At 43.5% G+C, this 26,593-nt stretch overlaps 1 protein-coding gene across 1 annotated transcript in view; it reads left to right on the plus strand.

Moving 5' to 3' along the window:
* CCDC3 (coiled-coil domain containing 3) overlaps window positions 1–24,531 on the plus strand; it is a gene marked incomplete at its 5' end in the record, with an annotated part of 126,322 nt that extends 101,791 nt beyond the window's left edge. Inside the window, one exon of the mRNA XM_081094874.1 lies at window positions 22,598–24,531. Within this exon, the coding sequence (XP_080951000.1) occupies window positions 22,598–22,873 (276 nt within the window). The 3' untranslated portion in view covers window positions 22,874–24,531. The remainder of the gene's footprint in view (window positions 1–22,597) is intronic.
* Window positions 24,532–26,593: the final 2,062 nt, after the last annotated feature.

The raw sequence follows: 26,593 nt of genomic DNA on the forward strand, positions 1-26,593 counted from the left end.
AAGAAATAAATATGAAAAATCAAACCTTAAATTAGTATACTTTTAGAAAACAATTTGGTAACATTCTTAGAAATGTTCACTAAATCGAATTATCTAATAATTTTACTTCCAATTGTCAACCCTAAGGAAATAATCCTGATAAAGAAAAATGTGCTGTTTTATTTTCTTTAACATAAAAGAGTACAATGTTTAGAAATAGCCTGTGTGTCCAACAAAAGGTATGGCGAAGTAAATTAAAGAGTAATATAGTTGCAGACATTAGAATAATGAAATCCTTGTTTTTTTTTAAAAGAAATTGAAACTTAAAAAAGCAAAATTGAAAATAGTGTGTTTATAACCAGGTTAAAACAATCATGCCAGTAAAAAAAGTAATGAAGGTTGTATTTGAGTGGTGAAATAATAGGTGACTTTTTTCTATTTTTCAGTAGTCCAATTTTTAAAATAACTAGCATATGATAGTTTTAGAATTTATTATTTCATTAACAGTGACTCTTTTGAGCACTTATTGTGGTAAGGCACTCTGTTAGGCAGTATAGCAGAAGAAAGGCAATTAATCATTAATAAGTAAACCTGATAATTTGCAGCTATTAGGGCCACAAGCAGAGTGCTGAGATAGAGTCATTAGGAGACCCCCCCCCCCCCCGGAAGGTAGGGAAAGATAACTGAGGTGACACAAGAAACAGAGGATGAGAATTAGCTTGCCATACAGCATCGTGAACAGCATCCCAGAAAGATGGAACAGCAAACTGCTGAAGAAGTTGCTAGGAATAACTTAGGTTATTTGTATAATGGAACAAGAATTAAGGCATACCTATAACTCACAGCTAATACCTATTTTTCATTTGCTACAGAGTCTGTTCAGAACCTTGCACTGGGTGGGGGGGGGGGGTGGTGGTGGGGGGGGGGAGGGATTCTGTAATCTAATGCCTTCATATGTAAATTTTGCCCTGACCATGTTATTGAAACTTTCAAGTTTGCGAGGACTTGTGCCAGATACCAAGCCAGAAAGGACAGTCTTGCCCTGATCGGTTTGGCTCAGTGGATAGAGCGTCGGCCTGCGGACTGAAAGGTCCCAGGTTCGATTCCGGCCAAAGGGCATGTACCTTGGTTGCGGGCACATCCCCAGTAGGAGGTGTGCAAGAGGCAGCTGATCGATGTTTCTCTCTCATCGATGTTTCTAACTCTCTATCCCTCTCTCTTCCTCTCTGTGAAAAATCAATAAAATATATATTTAAAAAAAAAAAAAAAAAGAAAGGACAGTCTTTGAAAGTTGGCAGAAACATGTCACTTCAGTGCTTTAGTATCCATTTGCCATTTGTTGTTTCTAAGTTTCTCAATAATATTTTTCCCTAATAAAATATTAATTGAGAATTGATTCTGGACATGAGGTTATTGACAGAGCCCAACCATATGTAAGAACGACAGTTAATATTTAGTGGCTTTAAGGCTTACCAAGTGAATCTGTGCATATTCTGAACAATATTATCAGTATCTCTACTTTGTGAAAGAAGAAAAACAGCTGCGAAGCCAGCAGTATCAGAGCCAGGTTTGAAGTGAGGTCCTGCTAAACTCCTCTCCCAGCTCTTATTTTCAAATTAAATTTATTGGGGTGACATTAGCTAATAACATTGTATAAGTTCCAGGTGTACAATTCTCTAACACATAACCTGTATATCGCATTGTGTTCTCACCACCCAGAGCCTGTCTCCCACCCCTTTCCCCTCGTTAACCACCACACTACTGTCTGTTTTATGAGTTTGTTTGTTCATTTGTTGCTTTCTGTTTTATATCCCACATATGACTGAAATCATATGGTTCTTGTCCTTTTCTATCAGACTTATTTCACTTAGCATGATACTCTCAAGGTCCATCCGTGTTGTCATAAATGGCAGTGTTTCATCTTTCTTATGGCTGCATAGCATTCCATTGTATGTATGTGCCACATCTTCTTTATTCATTCATCCATCGAAGGACACTTGGGTTGTTTCCATGTCTTGATTACTGTGAATAATGCTGCAATGAGCAGAGGGATACATATATCTTTATGAATGAGTGTTTTCAAAAATTTCAGGTAGGGACCCAGAAGAGGGATTGCTGGGTCATATGGTAGTTCTAGTCTTAATTTTTTGAGGAACCTCCATAATGTTTCCATAGAGGCTGCACCAATTTACATTCCCACCAGCAGTGTACAAGTGTTCCCTTTTCTCCACACCCTTGCCAACACTTGTTATTTCTTGTCTTATTGGTAATAGCCATTCGAACTCATGTAAGGTGGTACCTCATTGTGATTTTAATTTGCATTTCTCTTATATCTAGTGAAGTTGACCATTTTTTCACATGTCTCTTGGCCATTTGTATGTCTTCTTGGGAGAAGTATATGTTCAGGTCCTTTGTCCACTTTTAATTGGATTTTTTCATTGCTGTTGTTGAGTTGTATGTATGAGTTCTTTGTATGTTTTAGATATTAGCCCGTTATCAGAGGTGGTATTTGCAAATATATTTTCCCATCCTATTGGTTGACTTTTTGTTTTGTTGATGCTTTCTTTTTCTGTGCAGCTTTTTAGTTTGATGTAGTCCAATTAATTATTTTTTTTGTTAATCCTCACCTGAGGATATTTTTTCATTGATTTTTAGAGAGAATGGAGGGGAAGGGGAGAGGCAGAGGGAAATATCAATGTGAGAGAAACTCATTGATTGGTTGCCTCCTGCACATGCCCCAACGGAGTTACGTGCCCTTGACCAGATTGAACCCAGGACTCTTTAGTCCATGAGCTGATGCTGTATCCACTGAGCCAAACTGGCTAGGGCCCCATTCATTTATTTTTGCTTTAACTTCCCTTGCTTTTGGAGTCAAGTTCACGGAAGCGTCCCTGAGGTCCACAAGTTCAGTGCCTATGTTTTCTTCTATGTATTTTTTTTATTTTATTTCCGGTCTTATATTTAAGCCTTCAATCAAATTTTGGGTTAATTTTTGTCTATGGTGTCAAATAGTGCCATTTCATTCTTTTGCATATGCAGGGCCACCTGTCTTAATTCAGTAGCAGAAAAGCCAGTATCTGGGTTTGAAAAATATCTCCTAAACAGACTTTCAGCTGAGTCAGGCCCTGAATGTGGCCGTGTGGACAAGTCATCAGTCCCTGCGAAGTAAACAGGAGCGCACTCACAGCTCGTAAATCTCCATCACATTCCCCAGCAGGGCGGGTGGCAGAGCCCTTTGGGGTTTTCAGCCAGTGGTGACCATGCCAGGAAAACACACAACCATCAGGAGGAAAAGTGAAGCCTAGTCCTTAGCTGCCCTTTGCAGGAGAAGGGCTGGCGACTAAACCCCAAGTACTTGGAACCCATGACCGTGAGAGGCCCCAGTGAAATGGACATCAGATCAGAAGGGGCTCAGGCCAACAGTGCTGGTGGAGAGAGAAGGGGTGGAGCAGGCCAACCTTGGCTCTGGGCCAGTTTTCCTATAGGCTTCCCCTCCTTTATGGATCCCAGTGGTCCATGGTCCAGCCTTCCCAGTCTCAGCAGCTTCACTATATGCACTGAGATCTGATGGGACTGCCTTGAGATCACCCTGGGCGAGTTCAGAGCTCCACAGGGTGAAATGGAAGTTTTGACTTAGCTAATGACCTACTACTGTTCCCTGGGGCAACAGCAGTGACCTGAGGCATGGAGCTTAGAAAGCCAATCAGTGGCTCAGTGCACCTCACTCAGCAGTGAACTTGGTCCCCATCCCCATGAGTAGCACATCTGTGAACTGCTGGGTTTAGAGGAGGAGGCTACATCATCAACCCGTTCATACTTCCTCTCCCATAGCTCAAGATTCCCTGGAGGCTGAGTACACACACATCAGAAGGCCAGTGGGCAGATCTTTACAGAATCCTGAGGTTCCAGTGAGCATGAACAGCACCGATCCCTCCGAAGGGAATTCCCGCATCAGCAAGTCTGTAGCGGGCCTGTTTCCTGCCTGCTGTGTTCATGGGAGGGAATCCCAGCCCTGGCTGACTGGCCAGCTAGGGACTGAGATGCCTAAGGGAGCTTTGTGCAAACATTCAGAGGCCTTAGAGGTAGAAGATATCTTTCAGAGGCTGTGACTGTGGTTCAGAGAGGACCATGACTCAATAAGCTCACTCACTCATCAGTGGGACTGGATGGAGGTGCCCCTCTACTGTGATGCTGATTCTCTGGGATCCTAACAAAATAAAATAGCTTCCTTCTCACTCTACCTGGCAGTCTTTTCTCCACTGCACCACGGAAAGTGCTGGGGACTGAATGAGAGCCCTAGGATTTGTGTTTCAGTATTTCCTCCCCTCAGTAGTAGGTCTAGAAAAGCATTGTGGGTTGGAATCAGTATTCTGTGGCCTAGTGCTTCCCAGTCTTCTACATCATAAACAACGGAAAATTATATTTGAAAAACTCCCTGGGTGAGATGTAGATTCACCCACAGAGGCTCAGAACTTAGACGGAAATGCCACAGAATGGGACAAGTCCAGTTCCTGTCAGTGAGGCCACATGCATACAATTGAGTGATAATAATATATATAGAGAGAGCAGTGGGATGCAATAAGAAAGTCATTCCTTTTGACAAGTGGTGATTAAAATATCTTCAAATTAACTTATTTAAAAAGTTACTAAACTCCTGTCCTCAGGCCGTTTTCAACTATAACAGTAAGATTTTTGTTATGGATATTGAAAAAATTCTTTGGGAAAAATGCAGCAGGCTGCCCATAGCTGAATGGATTGGCTGGGGGCTTGGGGCACCTCCAGGGCCAAGAGGATCAAACATCTCTGCAGCCTGTAGTCCGTTCTTGTTGTCTGTTGGAGGGCTCTGCATAGTCAGATGAGATTTGGGGTAAAACAGAGTAACAGAGGTTTACATAATCTAGGACCAGTGTGCAGTGACAGATATGTTAATGAGCATTACAGCAAAGGGAGACATAATATGCAGCATTTCTGAACTTTTTTTGACCAGAAGAACTCCTTTGTCCCCATGCAAGCATCTCAGAGATGAGTACTATGTAGACCCACGTTGGGCAATACTTTGTAGTTGATTTATCTGAAGATAGAAATGTATTTCTCTGTAACTGAACTTAACCAACAACCTTTCTTTCCACAATGGTGGGAAGAGACCCAAGGCAGTGCAGTTTTTCCTGGTTTTAACAATGGTCAGTTCACAATTCATGCTTTGTCTAAGAATGGTCCCCTTCCTCCCTCCTCTCTGCAGCCTCTGAAATGTGATCCCATCTCCCAAGTTTACCTATATTTTCTGTAACCTGGCATCACCCCTCTAAAATTCACTGTCTTTTCTCATCTCCATCATGACCTGCAACCTTTGTGGGATTTGGTACAGGGCTATACAAACTAATCCAGTCAGGGGTGTAGGGAGACTATAGAAAACAAAAGCACTAGTTTTAGTGATGTTGAAAGCCAGTTTCTGATCTACCCAGAACAAGTAGTCAAAACTGATTTTCTTCTTGGGAAACAGGACTTCACAAGGATCATGGGGAACTTAACACCCACTTTCCAATGGTAGCTCCTCCTTCTCCGTTTGTTGCCCATTTAAAAGTCATTGAAACTTATTTCTGTTTCAACCTGCATCCCTCCTCCATTAATTAAATGCTTACTGTGTGTTAGGTGTTGTATGAAAAGATGAAAAGATAGAGCCCTCGTAAAGATAGGCTTATGGTCTAAGAGAGAGTGAGACTTGCTAATGAGCACGATGCAATAAATTTGACAGAGGAATCGGGATAGTTAACATGGCCCTGCCTGGAGGAATCAGGGAAGGCTTCAAAGAGGATGTGACCCTTGAACTGAGATTTAGAAGATAAATAGAATTTCATGAGTTAGATTAAAGTGTGAGGATTGTGGGTTGGTAGAGATTTTCTAAGCAGGACCTAAATACACATGCAAAGGTGCAGCCAGTTGAGAGAGTCAGGGAGTAGCAATTTGATCAGGAAAGCTCAAACTCAGAATGAATAATCTATAATAATAAAAGGGTAGTATGCTAATTAGACCAGATGTCATTCCAGACGTTCTTCCTGATGAAGCCAGGGCTGGAGGGAAGCCAGCCGGGTCCCGGGTGCCTGCTGGCGGCAGCTGGAGGAGGAAAGCCTGGGTTCCAGGTGCCGGCAGCCAGGGGAAGGAAGGCCTACTCTTGCATGAATTTTTGTGCATCAGGCCTCTAGTAATATAATAAAAGCTCCATTTATTGTTCACTCTATGCCAAGGCTAGGTCAAACGTGCTACCTGTAGCATCTGACTTAATCTTCAAAGCAAATCTGGGCAGAGGCATTATCATTCCTGTTGTGTAAATGAGGAGACTGAGCTAAGGTAGCTTCACTGACTTATGAAGGGCCCCACCGGCAGATAATGGGGGAGCCAGAAAGAGTCATATTGCCTGATTCTGAACAGTTTTGCCCATGTTCCGACCCCAGATGCTAGATAGCCTCCTGCTTGCTGGGGCCAAGTGGTGGGAGGGGCGCTCTGGGGTCAGTGCTGGGGGGCAGAGGGATGGGGAGCACTCCCACCCCAGCTCCCTCCTGACTTCCTGCTTGACCCCAGTCCCCGCTCTCCTGTTCTCACTCCCCTCACCTTCCAGCCACAGTCCATCTGGGCACTCTCTTCCCCTTCTGCTGGGCTCCTGGCACAGGGAGACAACTCTAGCTTTTGGGTGGAGCAGAGAACCAGCTACCAAGTCAAATACAGTCGCAGGTTTCTCCAGAGTCCTCAGGAGAACTGCCTTGCTGTCACTTCTGTGGTTTGGAAGCTTTTTCAGTAGCTCTGGGTGCCATCCAGCCTGGTGGGGCTGAATCCGTCAGGAAACCATTGTGCACTACTTGAACCTGCTGCCACCTCCTCACACATCTGTCTCCGGGCTGAAGACAATGGCGTGGAGCATTTGGGCTGAGGCCTGGGAGCTTTCCACCAACCCCCGAATACCCGAATCACACGTAGAATGAAGGAATGTTGGTGTCTGCCCTCGGCCAGGTCAGAAAACAGCGCAATGTAAACTTTACAGAACTGACAGAATGCAAGTCTAGAATCACTGATCCCCTGATCTTCACATTGATCACTGATCTTCGTGGGCCGTGCACATTTGTAGGTTCTAGAAAGTTTATCTGTCCAGTTGCTGGGGAAGCATTTTAGAAATAGTTGCTAGTCATTTTGGAAAGAACTGTTTTGTTCATCTCTATCTGGAGGCTTGAAATTGGCAGCAGTCTGTTGAGATGGAGTCAAAAGGATCCTTGCTGACAGGGATTGTTGAGAACTTGAGCTAAGACCTGGCAACCAAAAGCAATAAGGACAGATCAGTGTTTTCAGAGTAGAGTGAGAGAGGTGAGGTGGGCGCTGAGGGTCCTGGGAGCCTCTGGTGCCAGGTGTTTCCCTGTCTCTTTACCCTCCTTTCATCCTTTGGCTCTTTCCCTTCAAATTCATCCAGTTGTAGCCTTGGCATCTCCCCTTGCTTTAAGCCCCTCCCAAGGTTAGGGTTTAGGATTTTTTTCCCCCTGTAAAGTGCCAGGTAGTAACATTTTAGGCTTTTGGGACCAGACTGTGTTGCAAGTACTCAACTCTGCCATGTGGCATGGAAGTAGCCATGACAGCATATAAACAAATGAACGTGGCTGTGTTCCAATTAAACTTTATTTGTAAAAGCAAGTGTTGGACTGCATTTTGCCATAGTTCACTAACCCCTGCTCTAGATTTTGATCCTCTCCTTTTTCCTCCCTTCTCTTTTTTTGAATCCCAATAATGGGAACAAGTGTTTAAAAAGGCAAGCTGTTTTGTCTATGCTGTTGCTTTCGGACTCTTCCACTCATTTTTAACGTTTCTGAAAGTGCACTTTGTCTTGCCTTTATAGGTGGTGATTTAAGTTGAAAGCATTTGCGAAGGCAATAATCCTTTTGAGCATTTAGTAGGTTTGCTGTTGTGAAATAGTAATTGTTACTATACTTTCTGTTTAGCTAGGTATGGAGATTACCAGTATATTGCAGAATAATTCAGGAAAACTTTCCGCAACACACAATGCCAGGCAAGGAATAATAAATGCTTCTTGCTGGAATGAATGAACATATGGAAGCTGAAAATGTTAGAAATGATTTCTTTACAAATCATTAGAGACAACTGTATATGGTCCATTTACCTTTCATGATGTTGATTGTGTATGTTTCCTGGGCAAACCAGAGAACACACAGGAAACTTTTAGGTAAAGGTATAGGTGAGACACCCTCCATGGGTTTGTCCTGTCATAGGAGACAGGCATCGCCCGCCCCCCCGCCAAAAAAAAGACCACACTAAGATCACTCAGCCTCACTGATGCAAAAACACCCATCTCAGCACCCTTCCCATTGGCTCGTGGCCATAAAGAGAGAGGAAGATTAACAACTGGGATCTAGTCTTGCAGTTCATGGCGGTGAGGCCCAGCCACCTGACTCAGCCTCCCAGCTTCCAATTCAGTGCTCAAGGGAAGTGTACAAATGAAGTCTAGGAAACAGTCATGTGAAATGCCAAAGGGAACACGATAGAACAGAAAATCCAATGATGGCACGGTTCTAATTTTGCTTAAAATATTATCTCTACTCCTAAAAAACAATTCCAGGAAGAATATATTAAAATGTCAACAGTACCTCTATGTGATAGAATTAGGTGACTTGAATTGTCCTTTTTTTTTTTGTCTCATAATTAAAACAATTTTTTACAATGAATATGTGTTGCTTATGTAGTTTCAAAAGGTGTTATTTAAAAAGATAAGGAGTGGGTATCCCAGTCTACCTTTTTTCTTACTGAGAATAAGAGAAGAGGCTCCCCTATGACAACCTTCTCACCCCCCTGCAGCAAGCACTCTGTCGGGCGCAGGCAGGGGCTTTCCAGGGAAAAGCAGACTGTCACAGGCGGATGCTGGGGTTGGGGGAGGGGGAGGTGGGGGGTGGGGAGGGGTGCTCAGACATCTGACAGGCATGTGCTTCTCCTCCTTAGCCAATTGGCACTGGTGTGACTCGGGCCCGAGGAAGGGCTGTACATTAGGAATCTGTTGCTTCGGGCCCCCTGATGGGGTCATTTGTTTCTCTTGGGTTCCTCTTCAAAAGAAACGTGGCAGTACCTGTTTCAGCTTGGCCTGGCCTTTCCCCTCCTCTTCTCAGCTTATTAAAAGGTACAACAAAGCTAAATAAGCAAATAATGTCTTGAATATATATATATATATATATATATATATATATATATATATATATATATATGAAGTTTTCTAAAGAGATTGATGCCATTTGGAAAGTATTCCACAGAAAGCACAGTTTCTTGAAGAAACACACCTATTTGAAAGTACAGCTCTTGTGTGGAAATTCCTGCTTTCTCGATGAAAAAGAATTTTCTTTTGAGGCAATGGTCAGGATTCAGGGAGCCCTCCTTGAGATACTGTTGTCAGTGGCTTCATCCTATTATGGGTTGCCCTCAATTCCTAGGGCCTAGGCAGGGGTGGGCAAACTTTTTGACTCGAGGGCCACAATGGGTTCTTAAACTGGACCGGAGGGCCGGAACAAAAGCATGGGTGGAGTGTTTGTGTGAACTAATATAAATTCAAAGTAAACATCATTACATAAAAGGGTACAGTCTTTTTTTTTCTTTAGTTTTATTCATTTCAAACGGGCCGGATCCGGCCCGCGGGCCGTAGCTTGCCCACGGCTGGCCTAGGGTCTCCCTACTTGTGACAGCCCACTTTTCTGCGGAGATGAAGACCGTGGGCTCACTTAAGGTCCTTGGTCACTGGACATGTTACTAAGAGTCCTTCTGTGTCTTTCGCTGCTATTCAAACTTTACCCCTATCAAAGAGAGGCTGTGGGGATTGAGAATGACATATTTCACTCAGATCTTTAGTTGTCTAATCCAGCTCAAGTTAATAACTACACTCTCCTCACTCCCGCAACCCCCAACCCACACAATACACACTTCCAAGTTGACCCTTCAACAACATGGGTTTGAACTACACAGGCCCACTTATATGCAGATTTTAGAAAAAGAACTACCTGTACTATTTTCAGTCTGTGTGTGGGAAACTGTGGATGTGAAGGGCCCACTGTGTTTATTGTTCAACATTTTATACAGGGGACTTGGCACCCGTGGATTTTGGTATCTGAGTGGGGTCCTGGAACCAATACCCTGTGGATACCAAGAGACAACTAAGTTTTGGGGGAATCAAAAGTTACATTCAGATTTTTCACTGCACAGGGGTTGGTACCCCTAACCCTTGCGTTGTTCAAGGGTGTCTCCTGTTCCCTTTCTTTCTTTCTGAGGGGGCTCATTTGTCCAGAAGAAGACAGTGTTGCACTTGTGGTCTCCCCCAGAACAGTGGCAACCCCAGGAGGCCACAGCTCTTTAAATGACAGGTATTTTGGGAACATTTAACTTGATTCGGATTGTATCCCTAAAATGGCCAGGGCGACAAGGCTACAAAGAGCAAGGTGGAGTTGTGCTTCAGTGAGTGTATGCCCCATGCTGTGTGGTGCTTGGTATGTACTGTATGGGCAGCTGTAGGGGCACTATGGACATGGGAGCAGGAAAGGTGATGTGCCCCTGGAGAGCCTGTGGAAAGTGTCATGGAAGGGCCCACGGATGGTTACCGCATTGCCAGACAGAGGCGAGGCAGACAGGCCTCCAGGAGGAAGGAAGAGTGTGGCGGGGCCCGGAGATGGAAAAGAACAGGATTATTGGGGACAGCCAGGAGACAGGTTGCTTTGGGCATAAAGTGGATGAACAGAGGGATGAAAAATGAGACTGGAGATCTAGGCCAAGTCTAATCACAAAGGCTAAGGGTTTTAAAAGATGCCATACTAATGACCAACATTTAGTGGACACTTACTCTATCGTCGTCCACTCAGACACCAGCACAGGGCTGCCATAACAACATTCCACAGATTAGATGGCTTATAAATGGGATTTATTTTTTCACGGTGCTAGAGGCTCGAAGTCCAAGATCCAGGTGCCAGCATGGTCAGGTAAGGGCTTTCTTCGAGGTCGCAGACTTCTTTTTTTAAAAAAAAAAAAAAAATATATATATATATATATATATATATATATATATATATAATTTTAAATATATTTTATTGAGTTTTTACAGAGAGGAAAGGAGAGAGATAGAGAGTTAGAAACATCGATGAGAGAGAAACATCGACCAGCTGCCTCCTGCACACTCCTCACTGGGAATGTGCCCGCAACCCAGGTACATGCCCTTGACCGGAATCGAACCTGGGACCTTTCAGTCCGCAGGCCGACGCTCTATCCACTGAGCCAAACCGGTTTCGGCTTAAAATATATTTTTACTGATTTCAGAGAGGAAGGGAGAGGTAGAGAGGGATAGAAACATCAACGAGAGAGAATTGTTGACCAGCTGCCTCCTACATGCCCCCTACTGGGGATTGAGCCCAAAACCCGGGCATGTGCCCTGACCAGAAATCCAACTGTGACCTCCTAGTTAAACCACTGAGTCACACCGGCTGGGTGGGTCTCAGATTTCTTATCTTTATGTGGCAGAAGGGGTGAGGGAGCCCTGTGGGGTCTCTTTTATAAGGACATTAATCTCACTCATGAAGGTTGTGCCCTGAAGACCTAATCACCCCTCAAAGGCCCCGCCTCCAAATACCATCACATCAGACATTAGGATTTCAACGTATGAATTTTGGTGAGACATTCAGACACCAGCACAGGGTATGGTTCTGAGTACTTCACAAGTAAAGCGCATTAAATCTTTGAAACACCCCGTAAGATGGGACCATGATTCTCCCATAGCACACATGAGGGCAGTGAGTGCTGCAGGCCGGGTCCTCTGGGAAGCAGACTGAGCTGAGTAGTGTGCAGGAGGTTTTTGTCTTCTATTGAGTGCTCCCGGGTTCAACACCCGAGGGACGGGAGGGAAGGAGAGGGAAGAGCAGGATTGAGCAGTGGGAGAAGCTGGACTGCGATGCAGTCTCACCAAAGGCCATAGCCTACCTCAGGTGTGCTCCGAGGCTGGGGGACCCTTCAGAAATGATCCAGGCTGGGAGGAGGGCCCTGGCTTTCATATCCTTGGTTAAGCAGTCATTGGCTTTGGACACCCCGGGAAGGAGGTATATGGGAGCGAGGCAGCTCTCTTAAGTTAGGGGTAGTTTCTGGAGAGAGACTCAGCTGAGGGCTGTCAGCATGCAGGGAGCTGGGGAAACAATGACTTTACTCCCTCAGGGGGTCTTGCAGGTGCAGCAGAGATTCCACTATCATAGTGATGGCGAACCTTTTGAGCTCAGTGTGTCAGCATTTTGAAAAACCCTAACTTAACTCTGGTGCCGTGTCACATATAGAAATTTTTTGATATTTGCATCCATAGTAAAACAAAGGTTACCGCGCCTGGCTAGCTCAGTCGGTAGAGCATGAGACTCTTAAAACAAAGGCTTATATTTTTGATATTTATTTTATATATTTAAATGCCATTTAACAAAGAAAATCAACCAAAAAAAATGAGTTCGCGTGTCACCTCTGACACACGTGTCACAGGTTCACCATCACTGCACTATCATAAGCTTGAGAAGCTACCCAAGGTGACATTGCTCCTCAGTGGAAGAGGCAGGACTCAAACCAAGGCAGGTGACTCTTCTCCATGTTACTACATTGCAGGGTATATGTTGAGGATCAATGGATATTTCTAAGCAGCGGTAATTTGCAGCTCAAGCCTTACTTTAGAAATCTTATTCCTTTTTTTTATGGGGAAAGTTATAAATTTTATTAAAGAATACAAAAGGTTTTCCTAAACTATACAAATTCAATGAAATGCCCCAAATCCCGAAAGTATTAAGAAAAAATACAGAGATGCAAAGGAGTATAATTTTGAAAAAGAACAAAAAGAGAGGACCTAACCCACCAAATATTTCAAAATCACTCATAGTTTTTTTAAAGTGTGGTTTTAGCATAATGGCAAACAAATGGGTCAGAATATAGCCCAGAAACAGATTCATTTCTACATGGGAACTTGGCATTCAATAGTGGTGGTGTCAGAAATCTTGCGTGGAGAGATAATTTACTCAGTAGTGTTTGGGAAATTGGCTAAAATATTTGGAAAAATTAAGATACAACTAGGTTCTGACCTAGGATATAAACACAGGAACTTGGTCAAGTTTAAAGAGAGATAGTAGCCACACAGCGGGTAAAGCCAGGATCACTCCCTGAGTTTTATGAGAATATCTGTGTCCCAGATTCTCTTTTAATCCAGAGAGCAACTTTCATCCCTTTGGAGAAAGGCTATAACATGCCTTTTACCCTGAGCTCACTTAATCATTTCACCTATGGCCCAGACCTAGGAATAATTAAAAAACCACTCTAGGCGACTGGCATGCATGCCTTCACATCTACATATCAGTTTCTGTGTTTTACACGTTGGTGAGATCTCAGACTATTACAGTCCTAATAACCATGGTGTTATGGTTTTTTGCACACAAAAGACTGGAAGCAGCAAATTAAAATTAGAGCATAGGGAATGAAGTGAAGTGCAGGCTCAGAGTGAGGTTTACAATAAGAATAGGCAGTGGGAATTGGCACAGTTATTTAGTTGCATAAATCTTGTTTCCACCTCAAAAACAGTGATTCAAGTCTTAGAGAAATGGTTCTCAAGCCTAGCTGCTTATTAAATTACTGAGAAGCCCTTTTAAAAAAAGTGATGCCCAAGCCTCCATCACAGAGACTCCTGTCTCATTGGTCTGGGGTGGGGTGCAGGCATATACATTCATATAGTTCATATACATTTCCTAGGTGATTCTAATGAGCAGCCGGGGGGCGGGGGGGATCCACTAGCTCCGTGGTCGGCAAACCACGGCTCGAAAGCCACATGCAGCTCTTTGGCCCCTAGAGTGTGGGTCTTCCACAAAATACCGCCACACTCATGGGGCCAAAGAGCTGCATATGGCTCACGAGCTGCGGTTTGCCGAGCCTCAAGTTTGCTAACCACTGCACTAGCTTAATGGTTTGGGGCCAGTGGTGAGCCCAGACCTATAGGCGCTTTTGCAGGCCCTTATAGCTCACCATGATAATGAATGATGGTTAGGTTGACAGTGGTTACCAGGATTTTCTTTTAAGAGGAAAACACTTTGTATATTAGAAGTGATTTTAACAGAAAATAAGATAACCTAGAACTAAATGATATAGAGACACATATTCAGGTCTTGTCAAAGAGAGAAATCTGGAAGGAACTGGTGGAATGAGGCTGGCACCCAGCATCTCTGGCCTTCCTGACCTGCCCCCCTGTGGACCAACAGCTATCGTACCCACCGATCACCTGGGGATCTTGTTACCATGCAGATTCTGACTCAGTAGGTCTGGGAGGTCTGGAGATTCCGCAGTTCTCACGAGCTCTAGGTGATGCTGACGTAGCTGGGCCAGGAACCACAGGTAGCAAGGCTCTAGCTCACACTGATGGCCAGGAACCACAAGTACAAGGCTCTAGCTCACACTGATGGCCAGGACTCACTCACAAGCCCCTCCTTTGGAATCCAAACAAGGAGGATGGCTTCCTCTTGCCTGAAGAATGAATTCTGTGGGGGCTCTTGATATCTGGAACCACTGCCCCAAACCAGTGGCTTTCCTGAACTGAAGTAAGGAGTTCACCCATCTCTTCTGTTAACCATCCCCTGCTCCCACGAGGCAACTTTATTAGAGGGCCAGCGACTGTGAGTTAGATACAGGCTTAGAGCATTGAGTGTGGGCCATTCATTACAAAAGCGTGGCAATAAGATGGCAAAGGATGGCAGATTTCATGGGTCAAACTCCAAACTGGATCCAAGTCAGGACATGAAAGTATCAGTTACAGAGTCTATTCTGAAAATTACTCAAAATAATTACTTTGTGGTACTTTCTACATGAAACAGCCACTTGATTATCATCAGGTAGCCAGCAGACTAATAAACAAAGCATTGAAAGGAATATACAACTCCAAAGTGAGGCTGAGTGGCTGTAGGGCCCTAAAAGGGGTGGATACCATGGTGGAGAGGCTCTCCTGTCTGAGATCACACAGCTGCCATTGTTTCCCCTGTTGTGGAATTTCCTTGGAGAAGGCTCAGGTCTTCACAGAAGCTGCCCAACGAAACCCCAGTCGTCCTTCTTCCCTTTGCAGTTCCTGGGACCCCTTTGCAAATAATTTTCTAAATCCTCTACAATGATGATGCATTCTCTTGCCCTCGTGAAATTGCAGAAGATACTGTTTTTTCAAAGGCGGGGATCATATTCCCAGAACATTCAGGAGTGTAGCCAGTCTAATGGGTGTGATTCTTGTTATTTGTTTCTTTGTGGCCTCTTTAGAAAAGCAGAGCAAGTGCTGATGAAATGGGTAGACCTCTAGAGCCAAAGATGCTGGGTGCCAGCCCCATTCTGGGTCCTGGAGCCATGGATGTGGCTGAGTCAGTGGCCCCATGGCTCTGAGTGCCCCCTTCCATTGTCACATGAAGCCACCCCAGTAGTACTATTTAAGTGGTACTGTTTAAGATGGACTTGTTACCACTTTTGTTCTCAGAGCTCAGGACTGGGCTAAGACCTTCCCCACAGAGTATATTACCATCTGATCTTGCTCCCAGTGGCTATCTGGGTCTTTGTTGTCCAGAGATCAGCTATTAGGCTAATTTTCACTTTCACGACATTTCCAAAGACCACAGATTATTTTTTTGGTGCCTTCTCAGAGTGACTTTCTTCCCCTCCTGGTACTCCTATGATGTGAATATTGTTACATTGCACAGTATCCCACAGTTCCCTTAAGCTGTTCTATTTTTAAATTTTTGTTGTTGTTGTTATTCTCTGAGTGATTTTTTTCTAGCCTGTCTTCTAATTCACCGACCCAATCTTTGTCTTCCCCTAATCTGCTGTGTATTCCTTCCAATGTGTTCTTTAAAATATATAGATAGATGATAGATAGATAGATAGATAGATAGATAGATGGATTTCAGAGTGGAAAAGAAAGGGAGAGAGAGATAGAAACATCAATGATGAGGGAGAATCATTGATTGGCGCCTTCTGCACGTCCCACACTGGGGATCAAGTCCGCAACTTGGGCATGTGCCCTGACCAGGAATTGAACCATGACCTCCTAGTTCATAGGTTAACACTCAACCAGTGAGCCATGCCAGCTGGGCCCAATATGTTCTTTTTTAGTGCTGTCAATTTCTGACTTGTCTTTTTTTCATAGTTACTATATCTTTTCTCATGCTGTTGAGCATTTTTGCCATCATTATTCTGAACTCTATATCTGATAAATTTCATATTTTCATTTCATTTAGTCCTTCTTCTGGAGAATTCTCTCGTTCTTTCATTTTGGGCTTTTTTGCCTCTCCAGTTTGCTGTTATTTGGGTTTATGTCTATGTATTAGGTAGATCTGCTATCACTCCCAATTTCTAATACTGGACAATGCCAGATGCTGTTTCTGACTGACCCTGAGTACCCTGTTTGGAGCTATCAGCAATCCACAGCTTGTGGCTCCCCCTGCTGGGATGTATGCCTTTAGAAAGGACCAAGATTTGCACCAAGGTCTGCTTTTCCTAGCTCCAGGCCCCGAATTAGACCAGGCAAAGACTCAAAGCCTCCAAAGATCTGCCTCTGCCTGCAGTCTGATTATTATTCAGTCATGATTAGCCTCAGATATCAACCACAGGGTGGGGCGAGAGTTTTTCCAACAGGGTGTGCAACTGCTTCTGCCTACAAGATGACTGTTATTCTCAGTCACTTAATGGGCCTCAGAAACTCCATAGGGTGGGGCAAGGGGTTTTCAATAGGGTTTGCCAACCCCCCCCTGCCCCCGCTCCCCTTGCAAAAGCTACCTGGATGGTAGAGGCCAGAGAAACATTTCCTTTGCAGCAGCAGTTGCCAACTGTTCAGACCTCATGGACCACAAGTGGTTGGTAACCACTGCTCTGCAGTATGAGAGAATGACTCAGCACAGGAAACGGAGTGTCTGCCTTCTGAGCTCTAACCTTAGAGCCCACAACCCTGGCTTCTGCTCACACAGCTCCAGTCCATTCTGCCCTCCCTCTGCCAGAGCCCAAGGTGAGTGGCTGCACACGAAATTTTGTGTGTTGCCCTTAAGAGTGTGCCTGCATTTCTAGCCATCTCTCCCTGGCAGATAGCACCCCTGCTGCTTTTTTGGGACTGGGGAGCCCAGCTTGGGATTTAGGCCCCAGAGTTCTCAGTAGAAACCCTCTCCTCTTCCTCCTCCCTACTCCCCCCCACCCCCCCAACTGAGATATCTCTCTGGAACTTCAGCTGCTGTCTGTGGGAGCCCAGGCAGCCCTTTTGTGCCTCTGTACTTCCTACCACTCTCCATGCAGTCTCCACTTTCCATCCTTGCTTATCAGGGTTCTCTCTAGCTCAGCCGTGGGCAAACTACGGCCTGCGGGCTGGATCCGGCCCGTTTGAAATGAATAAAACTATTGAAAAAAAAGACTGTACCCTTTTATGTAATGATGTTTACTTTGAATTTATATTAGTTCACACAAACACTCCATCCATGCTTTTGTTCCGGCCCTTCAGTCCAGTTTAAGAACCCATTGTGGCCCTCGAGTCAAAAAGTTTGCCCACCCCTGCTCTAGCTAGTCTTCAGTTGATTATTCAGGATGGTCTTTCTGTATTTTAGTTGTAGTTCCAGTTTGGTCCTAGGATCATGCCAGTGTAGCCTCCACTTACTCTGCTGCCATTTTGGAATGTTCTTCTCCTACTTGATTTCTATTTTCATACTATTGTGGGTAGAAAAGATGCTTAATATGATTTCAATCTTCTTAAATTTATTAAAACTTGTTTAGTGGCCTAACATATGATCTGTCCTGGAGAATGTTCCATGTGCACTTAAGAAAAATGCTGTAGCTTTTGATGGAATATTCATGATATGTCTGTTAAGTCCATCTATTCTAATGTGTTACTTCAGACCAGTGTTTACTTATTGATCTTTTGTCTAAATGATCTATATACTGATCAATGTAGGGTATTAAACTACCCTATTATTGTATTTCTATCTGTCCTTTTAGGTATTAATATTTGTTTAATACAGGAGTAGGCAAAAGTAGGTTTACAGTTATGAGTATGTGAAAGTTTATTATTTGTATTATAACTGTAAACCTACTTTTGCCCATACCTGTATCTTTAGGTACTGCTCTATTGGGTGAATAAATATTTACGGATGTTATATCCTCTTGTTGGATTCATCCCTTTATCATTATTTAATGCCCTTCTTTATTTTTGTTGTAAAGTCTTTTTGTCTGACATAAATGTAGCTCAGTCAGTTTTATTTTGATTTCCATTTGCATGGAATATCTTTTTCCATCCCTTTACTTTTAGTCTGTTTATGCCCTTTAAGCTGAAGTGAGTTTTTTATAACCAGCATATAGTTGGATGTCTCTCTTTTTATTTTATTATATATTTTTAAAATATATGTTTTTTAAATTGATTTCAGAGAGAAAAAAAGAGGAAGAGAGAGAAACATTAATGATGAGAGAGAATCATTGATAGGCTACCTCCTGCATGCCCCCTACTGGGGATTGAGCCTGCAACCTGAGCATGTGCCCTTAACTGGAATCAAAACCCAGACCCTTCAGTCCGCAGGCCGATGCTCTATCCACTGAGCAAAACCATCTCAGCCACTCGGTGTCTTTTGATTGGAAAATTTAATCCATTTACATTCAAAGTAATTCCTGGTTGGTATGTACTTATTGCCATTTTGTTCATTGTTTTCTGGCTGTTTTGTACCTCCTCTGTTCCTTTCTTCTCTTGCTCTCTTCCTTTCTGATTTAATGATATTCTGAAGAGTATGATTAAGATTCCTTTGTCTTTTATGTATCTACTATAGGCTTTTGCTTTGTGGTTACCCTGAGGTGTACATAAAACAACTTATATTTATGTCTATGTTAAGTTTATACCAACTTATTTTCAAACACATTTTAATGCTCTTTTTGTCCTCTGACACACATTTTATTTTGTTTTTGAAGTCACAATTTACATCTTTGTATCTTGTGTATTCATTAACAAATTATTGTAGATATAGTTATTTTTACTACTTTTATCTTTTAACCTTCATAATGGCTCTATATGTGATTAAGCTGTCACCTTACTACAGTTAGGCATCACTTAAGGACAGGGGTACATTCTGAGAAATATGTTATTAGTGATTTTATCATTGTGCAAACATCATGGAGTACACTTACACAAACCTAGAGGGTACGGCCTACTACACATCCAGACTATATGTCCATTACGTCAATCTGTACAGTATGTTATTGTATTGAATACTATGGACAATTGTAACACAATAGTAAATATTTGTGTATCTATACATATCTAGACATAGAAAAGATGCAGTAGCCCTAACTGGTTTGGCTCAGTGGATAGAACGTCGGCCTGCGGACTCAAGGGTTCCAGGTTCGATTCCGGTCAAGGGCATGTACCTTGGTTGCGGGCACACCCCCACTAGGGGGTGTGCAGGAGGCAGCTGATCAATGTTTCTAACTCTCTATCCCTCTCACTTCCTCTCTGTAAAAAAATCAATAAAATATATTTTTTTAAAAAGAAAAGATACAGTAAAAGTACAGTATAAAAGATAAGAAATGGTACACCTTAATAAGGCACTTACCATGACTGGAAGTTGCTCTGGGTGAGCGGTGAGTGAATGTGAAGGCCTAGGATATCACTGTACACACAGGCTACACTAAATGTATAACAAATAAACCTTAGCTTATTTTAACTTTTTTACTTTGCTCTTTTGTAGTAATACTTAGCATAAAACACAAAGACATTGTGTAGCTGTACAAAAATATCTTTTTTTTTTTACCAATTTCTTCTATTATTTATTCCATGTATGAACTAACAAAATATATTTTCTTTATATCTTTATTCTATGAGCTTTTTTCTATTAAAACTTTTTTTGTTAAAAACTAAGACACAAATCACACACATATTAGCTTAGACAGTGGTCGGCAAACTGCGGATCGCGAGCCACATGCGGCTCTTTGGCCCCTTGAGTGTGGCTCTTCCTAAGCCTTAGGAGTACCCTAATTAAATTAATAACAGTGTACCTACCTATATAGTTTAAGTTTAAAAAATTTGGCTCTCAAAAGAAATTTCAGTTGTTGTACTGTTGATATTTGGCTGTTGACTAATGAGTTTGCCAACCACTGGCCTAGACCCACACAGTCAGAATCATCAATATCACTGGCTCCCAGCTCCACATCACGTCCCACTGGAAGGTCTTCGGGGGCAACAACATGGAGCTGCCATCTCTGGTGGTAACACTGCCTTCTGGAACACCTCGGGAAGGAGGTATCACTCTTTTCGGAAACAGGTCCATCATGGTTTGCTGGGTTCGTTTTTTCATCATAGATGATGCAACATGAACATTCCTCTCTATTAATGAAAACCTTTTGGTGTTGGGGGGTCCATGTTTTCAAACTTTTTAAGGAGCTTCCTGAGGACTACAAAAGCTTCTGCTAAGCCCTCCACTGTGAGTTCTCTTGAGGGTTCTTCCTTTTCTTTTCCTGCAGTTTCCTTTTCTCTTGCCTCTTCTTCAGCAATGCTTTCCTGTTCCCCATGAGTCAGTTCCTCAGGAACCAGCTCTAGGAGCTCCTCACTGTCATCCTCACCCACAGCTTTGATTTTTGCAGGCACCTCATCTTTGGCAAACCCCTTGAAGTCCTGGATGAACCCCTTGAGTATCTTCTTCCAGATGCCATTCATACACTCTTCGGTCACATCATTCCAAGCCCAAGCAAGGGTGCTGATTCAGTCATAGATGTTACAATCCTTCCAGAATTGCATCAGTATCTTCCTCAGTTGCAGCACTGGCCTGGGTAAAGTTTCTCCTCAGGTGTAGTAGGCTTTAAAAGCTGATCCATTGTTGGATCAAAGAGGTGCTGTGTTTGAAGGAAGAAACACTAGTTTGATATTGGGACGAAGATCAGTAAAAGGTGGGTGTCTGGGGGCAGTATCCACAATAAACAAAATGTTGAAAGGTATGTTATTCCCCCCATAATACTTCTCCATTTTTCTGGCATAACAACTCAGGAGGGCATCTTGGAGGAGAAGCTAGGTCATCCATGACTTCTTAGTGTGCGTGTTTGTGGATATGCTCGAAGGCCCTGGGGTTGGTTCTCACTGTGCCAGATCACAGAGGGTTTCAATCTGTGGCCTACAACATTGCCCCCACTGAGCCGAGTGGGGTAGCTGGTTAAAAACTGTTCTCTACTTTCTACAGTCCTATGGGATCTGCAACCATGCCTCACTGGCTACCAGAACCAAGTGATCAAGGAGTGTCCCCTGGGCACAGTCACAACCACCGGGGCACCCAGTGTGTGCCCAAGCTCCTCGCTGGTTGGTACCAATCATCTGGAGCAAGGCAGAGGCCGAGCCCACAGTATTTGGAGGAGTTTGCAGAAGGCCTCAGGGTGTGAAATTAATTAGAAGCTTCTTGGGCTGCAACTTTAAGATAAGCAAGTAGGCCTCCTTCACAGAAAGCCTGGGTGCTCTTTAGTCCGCTGCCTCTGTGCTGGGCCCTGGGGTGGGCGAGTCCATGTGGGAGCCCTGTAAGAACCGCTTCTCAGCTCGCTGTAGCCTTGTGGACACAAGCCCCACTGGCTTTCCTTGGGGATTCATCTCCCAGGTGCAGATTGTAGAAGTTGGAACCCTCCTCATGTGGTTCAGACCCTTCACTCCTTAGGGAGAAGCATGGAGTTGTGAGTTCCCTTCCCCACACCAGGGGTTTATGACAGCCTTGTGGATCGGCCTCTCTCTCCCATTTCAATGTGGGGTTTTTTCCTTCCCATCTGCCCAATGAGTAGGAGTCACTCATTTAGTTATTGGGTTTCTTTATAGGAAACTGTTCTGTATGTAGCTGTACATTTGGTGCATCTATGGAGGGAGGAGAGTTTGGAATTCTCCTATGTCACCATCCTGAATCATAACTTATGGCTTATGTTTTTGATGATAGCCATTCTAAGGAGTGAGGTGATACCTCATTGTAGTTTGGATTTTAGTTTCCTTGATGATTAGTGATGTTGCATATCTTTTCATATACGTGTTGGCCGTCTGTATATCTGCTTTGAGGTCCTTCACCTGAGAGGGACTGCAGCCAGTTCATGGACCACTGCAGGCTCCACAGCTGGGACTGAGGTCTGTCTGATGCAATAGCAATTCATTGTGGCTCTAATTTGCATTGATCTTATTATGAGGGAGGAGGCTAAGATGCCCTTCCCATGTTTAAGAGAGGTTTATAATACTTTCCCTGCGAACTATCCATATTCTTTATGCATTTTTCTGTCTCTGATTTTGGTCTTTTACTTCTTGATTCACTGAAGCTTTCTTTTTTGATAGGAATGATAAGTATTTAGAATATCCTTGTAAAACAAGATTATCTAAGGAACTCAAGTATAGAAAGCACAGGAGGGGTGCTGTGTATGTTTGAGGTCAGGGCGGGATCCACAGGGTGAAACTGAGGAAGGAGTCATGAGGGGTGTCCTTGTGCTGGAGTCAGTGCTATGGGTGATATTAGGGTCTGTGTGGCTGGGCACGCGGGCTGACCTGGGCCTGTTTCCTGGAGCTCACCTGCCTCTCCCTCCGTGGTGTCTATCTCCCCAGCTCATGTGCTCCTCGGTGCAGAAGGCCCTGTTTGAGGAGGAGGACCACGTCAAGAAACTGCAGCAGAAGGTGGCCACGCTCGAGAAGCGGAACAGGCAGCTCCGAGACCGGGTGAAGAAGGTCAAGCGGTCTCTGAGGCAGGCGCGGAAGAACGGCCGCCACCTGGAACTGGTGAACCAGAAGCTCAGTGAGAAGCTGGCGGCCACAGCGGGAGCCCTCCCACACATCAATGCCCTCAGGCGGGAACCTGCAGGCAGCACCTACCTGCTGGGATAGCCGGGACCCCACGGCCTCAGCCACACTGCTGGGTGCATTGCCTCTCTCCAGGGAATGGAGGGTGATGACGGTGTTGGACATACACATATTTCAGATCTTGTAGAAGATACTTTTACTATGCACTTGGTAGTGTCTAGCTGGTTTAAAGGGGAAGTCTTGTTGCCCCTACCTGGCCTGGTCCCAGACACAGTGCTTTGAAGTCCAGAGGTGGCAGCATCCTCGTGGCTGTGTGCTTGCCTAGGGCCTGTCCTCAGCTTCTGGGAGCAGCCTGCAAAATGCAAAGAACATTTTAGACTTTCTAAATGTATGAGACATCACAGAGCTTGGGCTTATTTCAAAAGAGAAGGTAGTATGGTTGTAGCTCCAAGCTACAGAACAACTACTAGTTCTGAGGAGTGATCTGAATCATGTCATAGAACCATCTGATGTCTCATTTTCTGACCTTTGGAAGAGGATGCTGGCCTTGCTAAGCACTCAAGGATGCCTATAAGTAACAGGTGCAGGGTGTCCCTCCTCTGGCCAGCATTTTCTCACAGCTGAGGCACATTAGGCTTAATGAGCTCAGCACAGGTAGGGGAACTGAGTTGGGCAGTAGGTCATTAAAAAGAGAAATTATACCCAATTTCCAATACCAGCTTTAATCAAGAGAGACATGGCCTTTAGGGTCCTATCAGGTTTCATCACACCACAATCTCAAGTTGGAAAACCTGAAGTTATACTTTTCCCTTTCTAAATTTTAACTTTTGTTTGCTCAGTAATTTCTTTCAACTTTTCCAAATTCAAGGTGAGCTGACTTCTGTAAAGACACCTCCTTACGTATTGGGGTCAGATGACCTTACCTTATTCTCATCCAGGTTCCCAAAGGGCTTGCTCCAGGTGCTCCGATCTCTTGCTTCTTTATGCAAACACTTGCCACCCGCCAGGACTGACCGTGCCCTGGAGTAATGTTTGTACATTCGTGCACCTATAGTGACTGCACCTGTACACAATCAAAACACTCATCCTCTTGGGCTAGAAACCTTTTTACAGTCCTAGAAGTAAAAAGTAGAGTGTTCAGTATAACTGCCATTTGAGCTCCTGACTTAGGCACATTGAATCAAGCCCCAGTTGTGTTAGTGAGAGGTCAGTTGAGGGTCCTCTCTTGGTTATCCTCTATGGCTGGACCTCCAAACTACATTTCCCTCCCCCGCTTTTCCAGAGAGAAGCTTCTGGCCCTTCACTGGGGGATCAGCTGCCCATAAACCACCCACGACAGTACAGGCCCGATTACTGTCTTTGACATTGGCAACGGCAGTTACTGTAAGATTTCAGTTCTACTGGCAACCAGTCTCGGGGGTGGACTTTGTGCCACTTGGGTCTTGGTGGCAGTCTCCTGCCCTGGACTGAATGGCATTGGAACTTTTTGCTCAAGGGCACTTCATTTCCAAGCTTCTGCCAGCACTTTATTAGCTGTATATTTCCTAGTGGGGTACAAGAGAAGGTGCATCTTCTAGATTAGTCTTCCTGGGGACATTTCCTTAGGGTGGTTTTGCTTTCACAGAAGGGAATGACAAGCCTAAGGATGATTTATAGTTGTGTTTGCAGAACTGTGGAAGCTGGGTCTCTACAGCTGCAGTATGTTCTCCTTTTTCAATAAATACGCGTAATATTTCAGTCATAAAAGTAAAGCAATGTGTTTCTTTTGGGTCAGGGAGATGTCAAGATTTGGCCTGGAAAGGCAATTTAGATCCTCAGAGGGGGTGGGGGTAGGGGCATGTGTGAGTAACACCTGGGGCATTTAGGACACCCAAGCTTAAGCCTCCTTTGCTTTCCCTGTTGGGATGTGGCCTAACCCTGTCTCTCTCGGGGTTTCCATCTCTCAACACACCTGCAGAAAAGCAGAGCTATCCTAGCCTGCTCCTCAGAAACGATGGCAGCTTCATTAATCAAAGTCATCAAAAGCATACCCAGATCAGTTGCCAAAGGGGATTCCCCGGGTCCCTGTTATCTGCTGTGTTATCTTAACCATAGTCCTTGCCACCTGTTTATTACATTAGTAGGATTTTTTAAAAATAAAGAGAGAAAAGAATCTAAGCATATCACTACAGAAAAGCATCAAATCAAAAAAGAAGAGAGCAAATAACTTCTTCCATTTGGTTTGTTGTCTTTTTGTTTTGTTGACAGTTTCTTTTGCTGTGCGGAAGCTTTTTGATGTAATCCCATTCACTTATTTTTGCTTTTGCTTCCCTTGCCTTTGGGGTCAAGTTAACAAAAGTTCCTCTAGGACCAAAGTCCATAAGTTTAATGACTATGTTTTCTTCTGAGTAGTTTATTGCTTCAGGTCTTATGTTCAAGTCTTCAATCCATTTTGAGTACTCACACTACTCAACAACAACAAAAAAATAAATCCAATTAAAAAATGGGCAGAGAACCTGAATAGACACTTTTCCAAGGAAGACATAAAGAGATGGTCAACAGACATATGAAAAGATGTTCAACATCACCAGTTATTAGGGAAATGAAAATCAAAACCACAATGAGATACCATTTCACACCCATTAGAATGGCTATTATCAAAAAGACAAGAAATAAGTGTTGGAGAAAAGGGAACTTACTACATGTTGGTGCGAATGTAAATTAGTGCAGCCACTCTGAAAAACAGTATGATGGTTTCTCAAAAATTAAAAATAGATCTACCATATTATCCAAGAAATCAATATCTTGGATATTTACTGCCCAAATATGAAAAAGCATATTTGTAAATATATATGTGTCCCTATATTCATTTCAGCATTATTTACAATAGCCAACACATGAACCAATCTATGTGTCCATTGTGGATGACTGGATAAAGAAAATGTGATATATACATATGTGTGCATACACAATCCTACAGTGTGTGTGTGTGTGTGTGTGTGTGTGTGTGTGTAATGGAATACTACTCAGCCATTTAAAAGATGAAATATGGATGGATTTTTAAGAGTATTATGCTAAATGAAATATCAGATAGAAAATGTCAGATAAAATCATATTTCACTCAATTTCAGGTGTATAAGGTTCCTGAAATCTGTTCCATGCTTCCATGCCTCTGATTCTGTTTTATTCATCAGTTTATTTTGTTCCTTAGATTTCTTGTTCATTTTGATTTTTAGATTCGATTGATAGATATATTGATAGATTATGTAAAATATAAACAAAAAGTACCAAATGAAATAATAAAATAAACAAAAGCAAACTCTTAACTACAAACAAGAGGAGGGAGGTTACCAGAAGGGAAAGGAGGAGGAGCAAAGTAGGTAAAGGGATTAAAATATATGTTAATATGCCGAAACCGGTTTGGCTCAGTGGATGGAGCATCGGCCTGCGGACTGAAGGGTCCCAGGTTCGATTCCGGTCAGGGGCATGTGCCTTGGTTGCAGGCACATTCCCAGTGGGAGATGTGCAGGAGGCAGCTGATTGATGTTTCTCTCTCATCGATATTTCTAACTCTCTCTCTCCCTTCCTCTCTGTAAAAAAAGATCAATAAAATATATTTAAAATATATGGTAATAGAAGGAAACTAGACTTTGGGTGGGGGCACAACATACTAGTAGAATACACAGATGTTGAATTATAATCTTGTACACATGAAAATTGTTTAAAATCTTTTTTAAAAATATATTTTATTGATTTTTACAGAGAAGAAGGGAGAGGGATAGAGAGTTAGAAACATCGATCAGTTGCCTCCTGCACGCCCCCTAC

This window comes from Myotis nattereri, assembly GCF_964212035.1.
Source record: "Myotis nattereri genome assembly, chromosome: 1".
In the NCBI taxonomy this organism is placed as follows: domain Eukaryota; kingdom Metazoa; phylum Chordata; class Mammalia; order Chiroptera; family Vespertilionidae; genus Myotis; species Myotis nattereri.